The 18,351-nt window shown below is 43.3% G+C and overlaps 1 protein-coding gene across 1 annotated transcript in view; it reads right to left on the bottom strand.

Moving 5' to 3' along the window:
• PDCD11 (programmed cell death 11) overlaps positions 1 to 18,351 on the bottom strand; it is an 87,552-nt gene that overhangs the window by 33,551 nt on the left and 35,650 nt on the right. Inside the window, exons 15-25 of the mRNA XM_077455274.1 lie at positions 17,523 to 17,717; positions 14,933 to 15,103; positions 14,241 to 14,460; positions 11,999 to 12,154; positions 10,361 to 10,476; positions 5,863 to 6,350; positions 5,710 to 5,772; positions 2,420 to 2,507; positions 504 to 593; positions 321 to 423; positions 1 to 54 (exon numbers count right to left, since the gene is read on the bottom strand). The exon at positions 1 to 54 is cut by the window's left edge and continues 124 nt beyond it. Of these exons, the coding sequence (XP_077311400.1) occupies positions 1 to 54; positions 321 to 423; positions 504 to 593; positions 2,420 to 2,507; positions 5,710 to 5,772; positions 5,863 to 6,350; positions 10,361 to 10,476; positions 11,999 to 12,154; positions 14,241 to 14,460; positions 14,933 to 15,103; positions 17,523 to 17,717 (1,744 nt within the window). The remainder of the gene's footprint in view (positions 55 to 320; positions 424 to 503; positions 594 to 2,419; positions 2,508 to 5,709; positions 5,773 to 5,862; positions 6,351 to 10,360; positions 10,477 to 11,998; positions 12,155 to 14,240; positions 14,461 to 14,932; positions 15,104 to 17,522; positions 17,718 to 18,351) is intronic.

The following is an 18,351-nucleotide window of genomic DNA, read 5'->3' on the forward strand; positions in this document are numbered from 1 at the left end:
TTACACTCTTTACGCAGCCAAAAGTGATACAGCCCTCCGTCAGAGCATCAAGTTCTATAAAGATAGATTAGCATTTCATTAAATACAAGAAGTTCAAAGGCAACAGAGGTGCCATCAAGGAAAGTGTATTTTCACACAAGTGTATGTTGTATTGACATTTTAAGTTTACATTATGGTTAGCTGAAATGAAAAATCCTATTCACTTTGAAGAAATCTATGGACATACATGACAAATGTACAAGCCATGCAGAAATTACATTTGTAGCAAATAAAAGACTGCTAATGTACACAAAGATATCACTGATACAGCTGTATATTACCTATTAATGACAAAGAGAGCTTTTTACGAGAGTCCTCAACATCAACCACAGTGGCAGACAGCGCCTGGCCTGGTCTGAAATGCTTCTCTGGACGCTTTAAGACCTACAAAAGACATGGGATGGAATGATTTCTTCTCAACTATAAACAGATGGTCTTATGAGAAAAAATTATGATGCCCATACCTTAGTAGAAGATGACAGAAGCAGATGTTCTACTGTGCCACGTATACCGGGAGAGATTTCTACCTCCAGACACTGCTTCTCTTTGTTATACTGCACAAAACAAGAGAGACAAATAGTGCAAGCTGGTACATATGCTGAAAAATGAAATCTGAAGTGCGCAAATAAATTAAACCGCAATAAGCGTATATTGATTGGTTTGCGCAAAAGTTATGGCGTCTACAAAATGGGGGATAGATTTATAGCATTTTTATTAATATTTTTTTTTAATTATTTTATTGGTAATGGCGGCGATCTTCGTTTTTTATCATGCCTGTGACATTGCGGCGGACAAATCAGATACTTTTAACACCATTTTGGGACCATTGGCATTTATACAGCGATCAGTGCTATAAAAAAAAACACCGATTACTGTGCAAATGTCACTGGCAGGGAGGGGGTTAAACACTAGGGGGCGATCAAGGGTTTAACGGTGTTCCCTCAGCATGTTCTAACTGGGAGCAGTAGATCCCTGTCATGTCGATAGGCAGAACAGAAAAATGCCTCGTTTACATGGACATCTCCCTGTTCTGCCTCACTGTGCCACAATCGCGGGCCTCCGGCGGACAGAGTCCACAGGCCTCATGGGCATGCTCTCATGGTGCACATCTGGCACATGCCCGCTAGCCGCAGATGATGCGACATACAGGTACGTTGTTTTGCGCACTTGTGCCACTTTGCCGACGTATATCTGCATAAGCCGGTCGGCAAGTGGTTAATGGCCAAAAAAATTAAAAATTATATATGTACACACACACACACACACACACACACACACACACACACACACACACACACGAGTGTTCTTTAGCAATGAAAGCAATATGCAGATTTAACCAATAGTGGCCAGTAGTGATGGGCTTGGACGTGTTCGAAACCTCACGTGCCTGATCACGCCAGGAAGCAGACACGCTCATCACAGGCAGCGAGCCTTTTTCCAGTCCGCAGCTGCACAGATCAGGAAAGGTCTCACTGCCCGTGATCAGCATTGTGCAGTCTCGGCTTCCTGGTGGGATGAGGCACGTGAAGATTCAAACGCGCCCAAACCCATCAACCAGTGGCCAGTTTCTGGATTTGTTCTGCAATATTTAAGCTGTTTCACCACTCCTCCAAGAAGTTAGAATGAGTCTCAGGAGCATAGCCCAGCATCTATAAACCATACAAGTAATTCAAGTGTTTTTTAAGCCACTCTAAACTGTAGAACACCATCAGCACTGGCTCCTATAGCAGTGTCCCCCTCATTGTATGAATTATAAAAATAGATGGTGTAAATACCCAATTTCAGTGCCGAGATCGCGATCACATGACTGTCCAGCTCTCTCCTTTCCTCCTCAGACAGATGCAGCGGGAATTGCAGAGATTTCCCCATTGGTGTCAGTCTGGAGGAGAGGAGGAGAGAGAGCAGGCCAGTCATGTGATCGAAAATCTTGGCTCCGAAATGAGGTATCTGCAGCATTTATTTTTATAAAATCACACGCACACACAGCAATAGGAGGCAGTGCTGATGGTGTGTACAGGTTAGTGTTATGTAGGCAGCAGGAGGGGGAGAGGAGCAGCCATGATATACAGTGGTCAGTTTACAGGGGGGGGGAGGGGAGAAACTTGTAGGATCAGCCCGAGCTTTTATTTATTTTATTTTTTTTATTTTTTTAAGGTGTTACAAGGAGCCAAATGACACAACACAAGCACGGTGTCATAACACATACTTTATGCGCTTAAAAAAAGCAGAATCCATTTTTTGGGGGGTGGGAGTTAACATACACTTTAAGGCCTACTAGAAGAGTGGTATACTTGTCTTCAACAAATTAGAACATGTTGCATGGGAACAACTACTAAATACTGGATAAATTAAATCTTTCACATACATATTACAGATTTACCTTGGCTACATAGCAGGTCACCATATCACCCGATGAGTACGTATTCAGGGGTTTTTGTTTTTCAAATTTCACTTCAGTATTCAAAAGACTGAAATAAAAAAAATAAAAAAATACATATAAACAAAAACAGCTAAATAAGGGGAAGCCAAATCCATCTAAAAGATATGTCCATCTAAACAAAGGCTGCCAAGAAAAAAAAAAAAAAAAGATTTTTGCCTTTTTAAAGCCATACTACACTAAAATACAGATATACTAATTAGGGCATTCTAGAGCATTTTTGCACCTAAAATCCTGGATAGTAGAGCAGGATGGGGGCATCGACCTCTTTAGTATATTCATTTTAAATGAAAAACTAACTACAAAGTACTAAGAAAAAATATGTATGATCTGCATACTTGATCCAGGGCAGTCAGTAGGTATGGAAGTATGACAGCCAAGCAACCAGCATGTTCCCATAGAGTATTACCTCTTTTTCTCAGGAATACATTTTCTTTGAGGTGTTCCAGTGAGCAACAAACAGAAGATAGTAATTTGGCAATCAACTGGGATTTTTTTTTTATTATTATTTTTTATCGGAATTATACTTACCTTGTCTTGCTGGCATCTTTGCCCAGTCTTCTACATTCGGCATCTTGATCAGCTGGGCTGTTGTAACTCACAAGCATGAGCACAGTGTTCATTTATCCTGAACTCAAGGCATGCTGAGAATGTACATTGTGCTGTACATTCAAGGGAAGATTATGAACAGGCAGTTAAAAATATTTTTTTATTGGAGAAGAATTTCTAAAGCTGGAGAGTGTAAGGCCTCATGCACACGAGACGCAGATGAAACCTCTGTCAAAAAAAAGCTGAAACGCGCGTTTAGAAACGCGCGTTTTGCCGCGTTTGCATGTCGCGTTTAGACGCGTTTAGACGCGTTTAGACGCGTTTGCGTTTAGACGCGTTTATAAAGATAACATCATGTAGACCCTCCCCAAGCTCTCAAAGCATTTTTTTTAACTATTTCTGCTATTTTGATCAGAGTGAGCAGCAGCAGCATAGAGAGCAGTTGTACACTTGCATTTGCCGTGTCACTTGCCACGGCACCTGCCACAAGTTGTGGATTGTCCACTTGCCACGTCACTTGCCACAAGTTGGGGATTGTCCACTTGCCACATCACCTGCCACGTCACCTGCCACAAATTGTGGATTGTCCACTTGCCACGTCACTTGCCACATCACCTGCCACGAGATGTGGATTGTCCACTTTCCACGTCATCTGCCATGCCACCTGCCACAAGCTGTGGATTGTCCACTTGCCACGTCACCAGCCACATCACCTGCCACAAGTTGTGGATTGTCTACTTGCCGCGTCACTTGCCACATCACCTGCCACATCACCTGCCACAAGTTGTGGATTGTTCACTTGCCACGTCACCTGCCACGTCACCTGCCACAAGTTGTGGATTGTCCACTTGCCACGTCACTTGCCACGTCACCTGCCACGTCACTTGCCACGTCACCTGCCACAAGTTTTGGATTGTCCACTTGCCATGTCACTTGCCACGTCAGCTGCCACGTCACTTGCCACGAGATGTGGATTGTCCACTTTCCACGTCATCTGCCATGCCACCTGCCACAAGCTGTGGATTGTCCACTTGACACGTCACCAGCCACATCACCTGCCACAAGTTGTGGATTGTCCACTTGCCACGTGACTTGCCACATCACCTGCCACGTCACTTGCCACATCACCTGCCACAAGTTGTGGATTGTCTACTTGCCGCGTCACTTGCCACTTCACCTGTCACGTCACTTGCCACGTCACCTGCCACAAGTTGTGGATTGTTCACTTGCCACGTCACCTGCCACATCACCTGCCACAAGTTGTGGATTGTCCACTTGCCACGTCACTTGCCACAAGCTGTGGATTGTCCACTTGCCACATCACTTGCCACGTCACCTGCCACGTCACTTGCCACGTCACCTGCCACAAGTTTTGGATTGTCCACTTGCCACGTCAGCTGCCACGTCACTTGCCACATCCCCTGCCACGTCACCTGCCACAAGTTGTGGATTGTCCACTTGCCACATCACCTGCCACGTCACTTGCCACAAGATGTGGATTGTCCACTTGTCACATCACCTGCCACATCACTTGCCACATAACCTGCCACAAGTTGTGGATTGTCCACTTGCCACGTCACTTGCCACAAGATGTGGATTGTCCACTTTCCACGTCACCTGCCATGCCATCTGCCACAAGTTGTGGATTGTCCACTTACCACGTCACCAGCCACATCACCTGCCACAAGTTGTGGATTGTCCACTTGCCACACCACTTTCCACGTCACCTGCCACGTCACCTGACACAAGATGTGGATTGTCCACTTGCCACGTCACCAGCCACATCACCTGCCACAAGTTGTGGATCGTCCACTTGCCACGTCCCTTGCCACGTCCCCTGCCACGTCACCTGCCACAAGTGGATTGTCCACTTGCCACGTCACTTGCCACGTCACCTGCCACAAGTTATGGATTGTCCACTTGCCACGTCACATGCCAGTCACCTGCCACAAGTTGTTGATTTTCCACTTGCCACGTCACCTGCCAAGTCACTTGCCGCGTCACCTGCCAGGTCACTTGCCACGTCACCTGCCACAAGTTGTCTATTGTCCACTTTCCACGTCACTTGCCACTTCACCTGCCACGTCACTTGCCACAAGTTGTGGATTGTCCACTTGCCACATCACTTGCCACCTGCCATGTCACTTGCCACAAGTTGTGGATTGTCCACTTGCCACGTCACTTGCCACAAGTTGTGGATTGTCCACTTGCAATTGCAATTGTTTAAAATATTTTTCTAATGGTTTTTCATCATTTGCAATCATTTTTGAGATTTTTAATGTAAAAAAAAAGGTCACCTTTAAAAACGCATATAAACGCAAACGCGGCTAAACGCGGTTGCCGCGTTCAGCCGCGTTTAGCCGCGTTTAGCCCCGTTTTGCGTCTGAAACGCAGAAATTTTTGTCTCTGAACGCATTTTTTTGCTTCTGGAAAAACGTGATTAAACGCAACTGCATATAAACGCAAAAAAACGAGACTGTGTGCATGGACACATAGGATAACATTGAATGAGTTCAGGTGCAGTTGAAAAAACTGTCCAACTGCATCTGAACGCGCGTTTAACTGCGTCTCGTGTGCATGAGGCCTAAAGCCTGCTTGCATTTATGTCCCCATTTTAATGTATAGTGCTGCTTCTATTTTCTTACAGATTTGTGCAAACATAGACGGATGATACATGATCTTACCTGGGAAGAACACTGAGTTCAAGAACAGACTGCATCAGGTGTGGGTGAGTAATGGGAAGGAACCTGTCATGCGATACACATAAAACAAAAATATTAATAAGGGCACATAGAAAGCATCTATAGATCTTTATGAATAATCTGAAGATGGCATACTTGTGTGTCTTGATATCCCGTCCTCCTATCACACGACAGGTCACATTCTGCTTGGGCCTAAGCTTGGATGTTGGCAGGGCGCCTGCAACCACATTCTCCATGATCTGAGAGGCGTGGATGGTACCCATTAGTTTATCCGTAATAGACACAAACACGCTGATGGGCTTGATGCTTTTCACAGTCCCGGTGACCACTTCTCCGATAAGTGGCGTTCTTTTTGTAAAATTCAGTGGCATCTTGACTTTTTCCCTTCCTGAGCTGGTATTCTGCACTGCCAATTGGATTCCATATTGATCAGCATCCACTGACAATAACGTCACAGAGATCTTCTGTCCTACGTTTAGCCTTTCCGATTCAAACCGGAAAGTGTCGTTAAAGTGTCGTTTGAGTGGGACAGCCACAAGCTTTGAAGTATCTTTCAAAGATGCCACAGCAAATTCTTCTGACAAATGCTGTACGACTGCAGAGTGCACAGATTTTTCTGCAAACTGGTATAAAAAGCAAATTGTCATTTTATTTGCAGTGTTTTTTTATTAATTACAAAAATGGAAGCAAAACCAGTTTTTCTGAAAAGATGCACAATAAATTCAGATGTTTCCACCACAGGAATTTCTACTACTGGATGTGCTCAGTCTTAGGGCCAGCAACATTCAACCCATTTTACCTGAGCAAAGGTCATCCTGGACCAACCTCAGTCTGCGACTGAAAAGTGAAAAGAGAAACAGCACAGTGATGAGATCGTCTATCACTACACTCTCTCTCAGAATATGGGCCAGAATATGGGCCAATTGTACGGCTTCTTTCTCTCATGCTCCAGGACGACTGTACAGGGATGGCAAGAGAGCAATACAGGGTAAACATAGTGCAACTGAAGGTGAAAATTACCACCCCCACCCCCAAATTTATTTGGATAGAATAAGGGAGGATTATAACCCATTTGTGTTTCTTTTCGCCATCTGTGTCCCATTGGGGAGATTTCCCTTCACTTCCTGTCCCGTAGCCAAAAACAGGACGTGATATTAAATTCCTCCAAAGTGAGGGAATTCCAGTAACACCAGGGTCACCATAAGTAGTATTTCCATTGGGAATAATTCCCCTCCATTAGTGTTCTGATGTCAACCCAACGTTTGGGTTTATCTTTTACTTTCACCTTCAATGATAATGGTAAGCAGGACAAATAGAGACGGTAAATCTCCCTGATGGGGCCAAAGACAGCAATAATAACGAACGGGTTTGAATCCCTAATGTTTTGCCTTTAGTTACATTTTAAGTACTTACATTGCTTTCATTTAAAAATACATTTAACCACTTGTCTACTGGGCACTTTTACCCCCTTCCTGCCGAGGCCAATGTTCAGATTCCAGCGCTGTCACACTTTAAATGACGCATGGACATGCAACAGTGTACTATTATACTTCTATAAATTTTCTTCACACAAAATAGAGCTTTCTTTTGGTGGTATTTAAGGACCACTGGGTTTTGCAAAATAAAGTACAAAAAAAATAAAAAATACATTTCATAATTTGCAATCAAGTAATTTTTCTCTTGCACTGATGGGCACCGATGAGGAGGCACCGATTATCAGTGCAGTCCCAACAGTGCTGCCAATCTGCCCATCAGTGTTCATGTCCCTTTTACAGAAGCCGGTTATCGATGCTCTCTTCTCGCTGTCAGCTTCAGGAAAGGAGTGCCGATAACTGGCTTCCGTTTACATGCCTGATCGGCTGTGATTGGACCCAGCTCATCACGTGGTAAAGAGCCACTGATTGGCGCTCTATCTCAATCTGTGACGGCCTCCCAGAACTAGCCGAACGTGCTGTAGCAGTCATTCGGCTATAGCACGGTCGGCAAGTGGTTAATGAAACCTTAATGGATTACAGAGCTGCATTAAAATTATCTTTTATATCTGCTTGAAGTTCAGCTATAAAAGGATCATATCAAAAATATCAAACAAAGCATGCTCACCCACAGACTTAGGACTAGACAAGATAATGTATATGGAGGAGCTTCTGGCATCGGCGAAAAGACACAAAGCCGGTTTCCGTAAATCTGGAGTGGTTGAATTTCACCTTAAAATGCTGAACTATAAGGCGTTCTATCCCTAAACCTGTGTCTAAAATATCATCATTTTTGGCAGTCAAACACCAAGGAAAGAAAAAAAAAATTCTTCATTTATTTAGTTATTGATTGATTTTTGGAGGGTGGGGGCTCTGTGTATCATCCTTGCAAATGACATATACATAATGTTATGTAGAAATGTATTTATTGTTTTCTTAAGAGCCATGAGCCAAACGCAGAGCAGGCAGGCAATGCACATATTGTAAATGTGTTTGCTGTACATGACAAATTTGATTTTATCCCATTTTAACACAGCTCCCCATAAATGTTTACTGTACAAAGTAAGGTCCATTGGCATGGACCATAGGGTGAGTACATGGATTGAAAACTGGCTACAAGGGCGAGTTCAGAGGGTGGTGATAAATAAGGAGAAATCGGAATGGTTGGGGTGGAAAGTGGGGTCTCCCAGGGTTCTGTCCTGGGACCAATCCTATTTAAATTATATATAAAACGACCTGCAGGATGGGGTGAACAGCTCAATCTCAGTTATTGCGGACGATACTAAGCTAAGCAGGGAAATAACTTCTCCGCAGGATGTGGAAACCTTGCAAGTAGATCTGAACAAATGAACGGGATTAGCAACTACATGGTAAATGAGGTTTAATGTGGAAAAATTTAAAATAATGCATTTGGGTGGCAAAAATATGAATGCAATCTACTCAATGAGGGGAGAACCACTGGGGGAATCTAGGATGGCAAAGGACCTGGGGGTCCTAGTAGATGATAGCAGCAGCTTGGCATTGCATGCCATTGCTAAGACTAACAAAGCAAGCAGAATATTGGTATGCATTAAAAAGGGGATTAACTCCAGAGATAAAGCAGTAAATCTCCAACTCTACAAGACTCTGGTCTGGCCGCATCTGGAGTATGCGGTAAAGTTCTGGGTACCAGTCCTCAGGAAGGAAGGATGTGCTGGAAATGGAGAAAGTACAGAGAAGGGCAACAAAAACTAATAAAGAAGGGACTGGAGGATATTAGTTATGAAGAAAGGTTACAGGTTACAGGGGACAGGATTTTATTTTACAAATACAAAAACTTTTCCATGGAAGGGAGTTTAATAAGACATCAAGTGGCTCATTAAAATTAGAAGAAAAGAGGTTTAAAGTGGTTGTAAACCCTTACAAACCACTTTGACCTACAGGTAAGCCTAGATTAAGGCTTACCTGTAGGTCCAAGAAATAACTCCTAAACCTATATGGTTTAGGAGATAGTTTCATGAAACTACCAATGTAACTATTAGATAAGCACCTGAACGGTCACAATATATAGAAATATATAATGTAATACTGACATAAAATCACACAGATAGGTTGGACTTGGACTTATGTCTTTTTTAAACCTCACCTACTATAACCATGTGGCACGGATGAGCCATGGATGGGCATATATGAGGCATGGAGGATGAGCACAGATCAGCGCTGTGGACACTTCAGATTCAGCCCACAAGCACTGCTGCACCAGCTCCCTCTTATCCTCATACACTGTACCGATCAGTGTGAGGAGAGGGGAGGAGCTGAACCGGACATGCTTTGTTTTGTTGAGAAGTGAACGTTCAGGCATTGGAAGGAGCAATCACGTGGCAAAGGGCCCCGATCATTGGCCCTTTAACCTGATCCATGACGAGCCAGGTCCAGAGGAACGGGCGGTCGCGGACATTCCCGGGTACGTGGCCCAGGAGATGCATGGGAAGTGCAATTCTGTGAGGACGTCATTGTACACCCTCCCAGAATCAGCTGACCGCACTGTATCCGTCATTCATCTATGGCCCGATCGGCAAGTGGTTAAGCTTACTTGCTCTGTGTAAGAGCTTTGCACAGAGCGGTCTATCATCTCTTCTTCTGGGGTCTCCTACTGGTAAGCCTAACGACTCCTTTGCGTGTGCCCCCATAGGAAGCTGTGTGCTATGGGCCACACATCTAGGCAAGCTCCTGAGCTAGGCTGTGTGCATCCATAGACACACGCAGCTTGGGATCCACCCCTTTGATTGATATGAGTGGGAGCCAATGGCTTCTGCTGCTGTCTGAGTACCTGTGAGAACAGGGAGACCAGTGCTGTCCTCGTCTGTCAAGAATAATGACAGGAAAGTATTTAAGGAAGGGGGATTACAAGCTTTTTTTTCACCTTAATGCAGGCGAGTTTTTTCACCTTAATGCAGGAATGCATGGGGGGGGGGGGGGGGGGGCCTTTTGACTTTAGATCCACTTAAAGACCAAGGTTAACAGCTCCACTGTTGAGAATTTCGGAACACAGATCCAGCCATTGTAGTCCCCAGAAATAAAAATTCCCGCTTAACTTTGAAGTTTTAGGTGGATTTGTCCTTGTTATTTTCTAAACAGAATTTCACAGCAACAGAAAAAAAAAAAAAAAAAAAAATACTTACATTCTCTTTACATTTCTTTAGTAAAGCGTCTTCCATGGAAACATGAACGTGAGCTTTCAATATATCAACATGTAGAATCACAACCTTTACTTTCTGTCCCAGAGTTAAAGGTTTTTCTGAAATATAAACAATTTCAAAAGATTTCTAGACAGAATATGTTTGATGAGGCTCAGCAATAAGCAAATGCATTGCTCCTAAAAAGCTGCAGCTGGCATCCATCATTCTAGAGCCTTGCTGCAAATGGATAAGTGTGCGACCCTCTAGCCAGCTGCTGGTTCCTACATAACAAAAACGACCAGCTTTTAATCATTACATAAATAAGCAAAATCCTGCCTAACAAAGACTGAAGACAAGAGCTGCCAGTGCCATTGAGGTATCTTGTGACCCATGGTAAGCCAACACTATTAAGCTTAGCCCACTTGTTAAAGCAGTAGGGCTGCACAATTCTGGCCAAAATGAGAATCAAATTTTTTTTTTCTTAGAATAAAAAGATTGCGATTCTCTTACAATTCTCGCAACGTAAAATCTTTCGCATTAAAAAAAAAAAAAAAGTTGGCCTAACTTGACCTTTTTTAATTCATGAAAGTAATTTTTCCCCGAAAAAATTGCATTTGAAATACCGCTGCGCAAATACAGCATGACATAAAATATTGCAACAACCACCATTTTATTCAATAGCTCTCTACAAAATATGAATATTATGTGTGTGTGTGTATATATATATATATATATATATATATATATATATATATATATATATATATATATATATATATATATGTATAGTTCCTCATTTACACACAAAGTCTATTCCTTTGACACATTGTTACAATGTTTACACTTAAGTTCCACTGCTAAAGATGATGTTGTGATTCTTGGCAGACTGCCCTTTTTTTTCTTCCTTTCTTTTGATTCTATGGCTTCAGAAGAGCAGAGAGAATTCTTTGCATAGCAAGAATCCTGAAACACTTTTGTCAAGATCGCAACAGGGAAACAAAACCAAAAAAAATTGTGATACCGATTCTTGACGATTAATCGTGCAGCTGTACAAAAAGGAGGATTTCACATTTCTGAACATGTCGCACCCATATATTTAGGGTGTAACAGGTTCAGCATCTTAATCCTCCTACTCCGGAATAGGGGGTCAGGGATCTTCTCCCCACACCTGCTGTCACAATTCAAAAAAGAACGCTGAGCCACACAGGGCTCTGCACACACGGCAGCGTCATTCATTCTCAGATCCCTGTGACTCAATGAACTACAGCCAGCTTTTGTGGCCGACAGCTTGTAGTTGTCAATGAAATGATGAGCGCTCTTCATTGAGCTTCCTGTCATTTAGTAACTGCCAGCGCGTATCGGAGACAGGGGCAGACCACTACAGTGAGTCTGTAAGAGCCTGGCATTATATGCACAATCTGCTGTTTGTGGGTGCAATGCTATACAGGCTCCAAACACCCCCCCCCCCCCCCCCCACACACACACACACACACACACACACACACACACACACACACACACACACACACAAAAATACACAATTTTTCTACCTGCAAAATAGATGCATTCATAATTTTTTGGGGAAAAAAGGCAAACTTATGCTTTAACTGATATCTAAATAAGAATATATGAGAATATTACCTTGTTCCTTATGTTGCACAGCTGATATTTTCTTTGCTCCTGGGACTTGGCTAGTGCTGAACAGAACCGAACCATTATCTTCCAGTTTTTCAACAACAAGGACCAAGTTTTTCCCTGGTACTACAGAATATATTGTCTCGCCCTCATCCAAAGCTTCTAATCATTGGAATCAACAAAATAAAACAATAAAAATGTCTTGCAGGAACAATAACTAGTCCTAACCAAGTTATAGCCTATAATGCCAACAATGTTGTATACTTGTATAATGCACATAAAAAAAAATTAAGACAACAACAAAAACTGACAGCACTATAAAAGACAACACAAGAATAACGCTTTCCTTGTGTGAATCTAGAACAGTGAGCGGTTTAGTCTAGCTTTATTACTTTCCTCATGAGGTGGGTAACAATATCTTATGATTTTTCAAATCTTCAGAGCACTGGGTGGAAATAGCTTGAGCTTTTTCAATTTTTAATTTTATTGTTCTAGAAATTGGGATGCGTTTCATTGTTTCTGTAATCCTGTGCCAGGGCTCTGGCTGTTGTAACGGCTTCACCCTAATGCATGCTATGCATTAAGGTGCAAAACCTTCTGTGCTTCAGCCCTGCCCAGCCCTCCTTTTTCTTACCCGAGCCCGATCCGATGATGTATACAAGCACAGTGGCTCCTGCTGCTGTCTACCTCCACATAATACTGATTTGATAGCAGCGGGAGCCATTGGCTCCCATTCCCGTCAATCAAAACCATGTCATGGAAGCAGGGGATGGGGCAGAGTCCTGCTGTCTGTTAATGGACACAGCAGCAGGACTTGGAAGAGAGTCTGCACGGGTGCCCCCAGGGAAAGCCGCTTTCCTTGGGGGCACCCACCAAAGAGGGGGGTCCTGGAGCGCCGGCGGGGGACTCCAGAAGACAAGGATCAGGGCTGTTTTGTGCAAAAGCATTGCACAGAGCAGGTAAGTATAAGCATGTTTTTTTTTTCTACTAAAATAACAAACACAAGGGTTTAATATTGCTTTAAAGGCCATTTTCGTACTGAGGCGCTTTACAGGCGCTATAGCGCTAAAATTAGCACCTCTCCTGCCTCTTCAGTGAGGGCTTTTACACTGGTGCGCTGGCAGGACGTAAAACACAAAAAAAAAAAACACAACACTCCTGCAAGCAGCATCTTTGAGGCTCTGCTAAAGCGCCCCTGCCCATTGAAATCAATGAGCAGCACCAGCAGGGGTTAAAGGTGCCGGTAAAACGCAGATAAAAATAGTGGCGCTTCACTGCCAATGCCCCCAACGCCCCAGTGTGAAAGTGCCCTAAGAGATACTATACACCATTTTACAAAAATAAATGCAACATTGTAGTTGGCCTTAGTAGCTAGATTAGGGGTAGTGCAGAGCTTGACAAATTTGCTTTGAATCTAGGAGTAGGACTAAAAAAAAAAAGTGACGAGTTTGTGGGGGCAATAACAACATTATGCGTAGGGCCTTAAAAATAATTTTTAAAAAAAAACATTTTGGGTGGGGGATTTTGTGTGCTTGTATGTAACAAATTTTTTACAATTAAAAAGACAAAATAATAATAATAATAATAATAATAATAATGATGATGATTTTTTTGGGGACAGGCCCTCTTTCTAAAAGACCCTGCATGTCTCTTCTGTGCTCCATTGAATGTAATGCAGTGCAAACTCTGGGAAACTCAACGGGGACCCGGAAGTGATGTCATACATGTCGCTCCCTGGTCAGAAACAAGATGGGGAGGGGAGTGGGCGCGTTTTCACTCTCCTCCCTCCCCTCCACCCTGCAGTGCCTGCTATGCCGGTCCCAGGCCCGCAGATGGGCAAGCGGCGCCCAGGAGCCAACCAAATGCTTTCACCTTACCCGTAGCAGGGCTCAATATAGAAAAAAAAAAAAATTACCTGATTAGCTGCAAGTCTCGGGCATCAGGCGATAAAAATTGTGCTTCCCTCCAACAGTGAATGGGCTGACAAAAGCTCAGGCACCAATATACAATTTCTAGTCGCCGTGACGACCTGGTGCCTTGGATTTATCGAGCCCTGGGGTAGTTCTTTCCATTAGTGAGATCACAGCAACAACTGCTTCCACAGAGAGGAAGGGAGGGAAATTGCCTGTACTGCACACTGATTGTACAGGCAGGTTCAAACCAGCCCCAGAAAATAACAGGTAGAAGAGGAAAGGTTGGGCTGGATGCTTTGCGTCAAAACAAGACAGGTAGTTCAAAGAAAGCTCACCATTTTTTTTCATTAGGCTCTTACAGAACTGCAGCTCACTGAAACACTGGCTGATCTGGGAGAATCCATCAGCTGAGCAGTCATCAGGGGCACATTCTGACATCTTTAGAGTCAACAGGAAGCGTTTTTTTTGCTCATCAATGTTTGTTACTTTTGCAACAACTGTCTGCCCTTGCACAAAATGGGCACCGATTTCAGTCACAAACTTGTCACTGACTTCCTAGTGTAAAAAAAGGGGGGAAAAAAAAAAAGTCAAGTCAACACACGCACTCTGTAGTGCAGCCATGGGCTGTTGTAACCAATCAGGATCCAGCTTTTGTTCCCTGGAAAGCTGAAGATATCAGATTAGCTGCTAAGCGCAATGGCTGCACTTTGTTTCAGAATTCAGAAAGCAGCATCGCAGAGGTCAAATAATACAATTTTCGCAGGAGGGGAATGCTGTAGACACATTTTTTTTTTAAATCACAGCAAACAAATGCAGATTATTATGTCATTGAAAATTTTTTGCATCTGCCAATGCATGCACAGACTTTCTTGTCTTGACATTATATGGAGGCTCACTTGCAGGAAATCACAAGAAAGTATTCTTGGCTTAGCCATTTAGAACACTTCACCTCAAAAAAGTGTGCAGGTTTGCTCATAACTGAAAAAAAATAAAAAATGAAAAAAAACACAAGTATTTTGTTACTTACCGAGATGGGGACCAGTCCGACCAGCCCACGGAAGAATTCCACAAATACTCCATATGACATAATATTTCTAACAAATCCAGTGAGAAACATTCCAACTTGAACTTCAGAGAAATCTTTTACACAGGACCCCTTCTCTACACATGAAATTAATGCAGTTTTTCTGGTTAATATCTGCAGAAACTGGTAAAGGACTAAATAACTTCAATATAGGATTGGTACAGGCCATTTGCAACTGTTGAATTACACTACAAGACAATGACCAATGCAAAAAAAAGAAAAAAAAAAATCTGACTAGAGAACATTAAAGTAACGAAGACGAATTTACAAAATCAATCTTAACCCAGTCTGCTCTCACTAACACTATGTTGCAAGTTATATCGTTGAAGATTCCCTCAGCCTCCAAGACTCTCCCTTTTCCTGGTTGTACTCTTATCCATCTTTATGCACCTTCAGCATCAGCATCAGCATCAGCTACAACTCTACCTTCTCCTCTCTTCTTCCTCTGTAGGGTTACCAGCCCCTCAAGACTCTGTACACTGGTCCCTTCTATTCTCCATCTACACGCCCTCCCTGGCTCAGCTAATAGCCTGCCACAGTTTCCAATACTATCTCATTGCCAATGACCATCATAAATCCTCAGCACACTCTTGGAATTGGAGTTTACACCAGTTCCTCAAACTCAAAATTTCCAAAAGTGAGCTAATAATAATAATAATAATAATATCCCCCCTCCCCCAGTGGGATCAATGGCACTGCAATTAATTACCCCCACCAAGCCAGGGTACTAGGTGTAACCCTGAACTCTAACCTCTTTCAAATGCTGCCACCTTCATCTATGTAACATAAAATTTGACCCATATTAACAATGGACATTACAAAGATTCTAAGTAACTTAATTTGTTATATCTCACTTCTCCTACTGCAACTCCCTCCTTGCTAAAGCGGAGGTTCCACACGATTTTTAAAGTTACCCCCCCCCCCCCTGTGATTCTGATAACATTGCAATGAATCAGATTGTTTTTATTTTATTTTGGCCAATAAACAGGTACACTTCCTTAGTACCTCGCTGCAGTGAGGTACATCACATCCAGCCGCCCATTGGCCTGGGATAATGCGTCACCAATCCCAGGAGTCAATGGGCAGCCTCTGCAACACGAGTGTGCGGCGGTTTGTACGCAATGTGCGAGATCAGGAATTTCAGAAAGAGCTATGAGTGGGCTTCAGATGCCCACTCTGAAGATGGGAGTGCACTTACCAAGGTGGTGATAGTGAACATTTTGCACAAACATTCTAAACAAAAAGAGTTTATTTACTACATGTGCCAGAATGTATTGTACAAGATGTGACCATCGCAGGGGTGCGTTTTATTTATTTTTTTAAAGGCTGGAACTACGCTTTAACCTACCTCTACACAGGCCATAACTCTCCCCCCCCCCTCTTCAGTCTACCATGAATGCCACTGCCAACCGTAATCATCTTGCTAACAACTCAGTGACCGATACCCCTCTCTTTCAATCCCTCCTTTGGCTTCCACTTGCCCAACACATACAATTCAAAATACTAACAACATACAAAGCCACATCAGGTATTCACTCCTCCCAAGACCTTCATGTGCTCTAGCCCCCTTGCTACCTGCTCATGTTCAGGACATCTCCAGAGACTCCTTCCTCTGGAATTTCCTACTCCAGTCTGTATGGCTACAAGGCGATCTTGGAAACATATCTCTTTAGGAAATCTCTGTGAAGATATTTGCCAGCACACCATGGAATGACATAAATAACGCCCAAACGGATAATTTATTGCATGATCACAAAACAAGGATAGTGCAACGTTTCAGAGCCGTGCAGGACCCCTTCGTCAGGCATGTGATGATCACTTGTTTTGTGATCATGCAATAAATCGTCTGTTTGGATGCCATTTATGTCGTTCCATGGTGTGCTGGCAAATATCTTCATGTGACTTGAACCAGTATCCAGCTGGTTGTTGCTACAGCACATAAAACCAAGAGCTCACCCAGGAATGTGTGAGATGGGAATATGAAGTACTATTTAAGAAATCTCTCTCGCCTCTAACAGTTGGAAGTTTACTTTCTCCATCAACTCATCAAGTCTCTGCAGAAGACTTCACCTCATTTTCTGTGCTTCTGACAGGATCCTCCTTCAATGGGAAAAGCATGCAACACGTTTACCGAGTACACTTGAGAAAGAATAGAACCGCATTCAGGTATTTATTGTGCATGTGTCCTCCTTTCCCTAGTAACACCTATAGCTCTTAATTATCGTGCTGGTATCAGAGCGGCTTTCTATAGGAGCACTCATGCAGGTTTGCTCCCGAGCTCCGTGATCTGCGTCTAGACACAGGCAGTTGGACATGCCCATGTCACCTGTCCCCTCCCTATGAATAAAATAAAAATTTCCAGAATTGTGCAGTGTTCATCTAGGGAATAATACATGGGATTAGGCCTAAGGCAGCTTGATGGTGTTATCAAATATCACTTGCTGAACATTGCAAAGTAGGTAAAACCAAACCAATCACTAGGGTGAAGTCTACCCTGCCAGCCCATCTCTGCAAAATAAAATAAAAAGGATACAGTTTGCCCTTTGGAGGTGTTCAGGCACATCACTTGAGACAGCGCATCACCCTCCTTCAAACAGTGGAAGAGGAGCTCACAGTTTGCCACATTATCAGATAGATGAACTTTCGGAAGTACTGCAGGGCTCTCCTCAGGCAAAATGAATACATTCAGCTCTGTATCAGTCTTGCTTGCAATTCTCACATCCACTATCTGGTAGAAGAAAGGAAAAAAAAATATTACATAAAAGTCTTCCAACACACATGTAAAGCAATTAGCAATAATCACAAAGACAGAGGAGTTAAACATGGTGAAACCATGGTCTACCATAAAAAAAGTGTAGGGCTGATGAGACAAGAATCTCAAATCCTCGTTCACATTGGAGCAACTCGTCATTCGATTTGAGAGGGCAAAAATTGTATGACGGCAAGTCGCACCCTATTCCTGGCAATCACACTATTCAAAATCTGTGGGAAGCCGACTTTGTGGTGCTGCATCAATTTGAAAAGGTAGTTCCTGCACTCACCTCTAAATGCCTGTTGCTAGGGGATTCCTCGTAGTCTGCCTCCTTCAGTGCCTGGGCTCCTGACGTCACTTCCCCTTGGCGCAGGAAGGGCTCAGCTCCACCCCCCTCCCTCCTGTCAGTCATCACGTGACAGGTCCCCAATGACTGTGCGGCCAATCACAGCCGGGTGCCCACAGTTGCAATGATGGCACCACTGAGAGGGGGGGGCGAGTGGGGCTTTGTAACCCCGCATGGCTGGACCCTGGGACAGGTAAGGGTCTGATTATTTAAAGTCAGCAGCTGCAGTATTTGTAGCTGCTGACTTAATTTTTTTTTTTTTTT

This window comes from Lithobates pipiens, unplaced genomic scaffold, assembly GCF_037356315.1.
Source record: "Lithobates pipiens isolate NorthernLeopardFrog02 unplaced genomic scaffold, aLitPip1_a1.2 Scaffold_25, whole genome shotgun sequence".
Taxonomy (NCBI): Eukaryota; Metazoa; Chordata; class Amphibia; order Anura; family Ranidae; genus Lithobates; species Lithobates pipiens.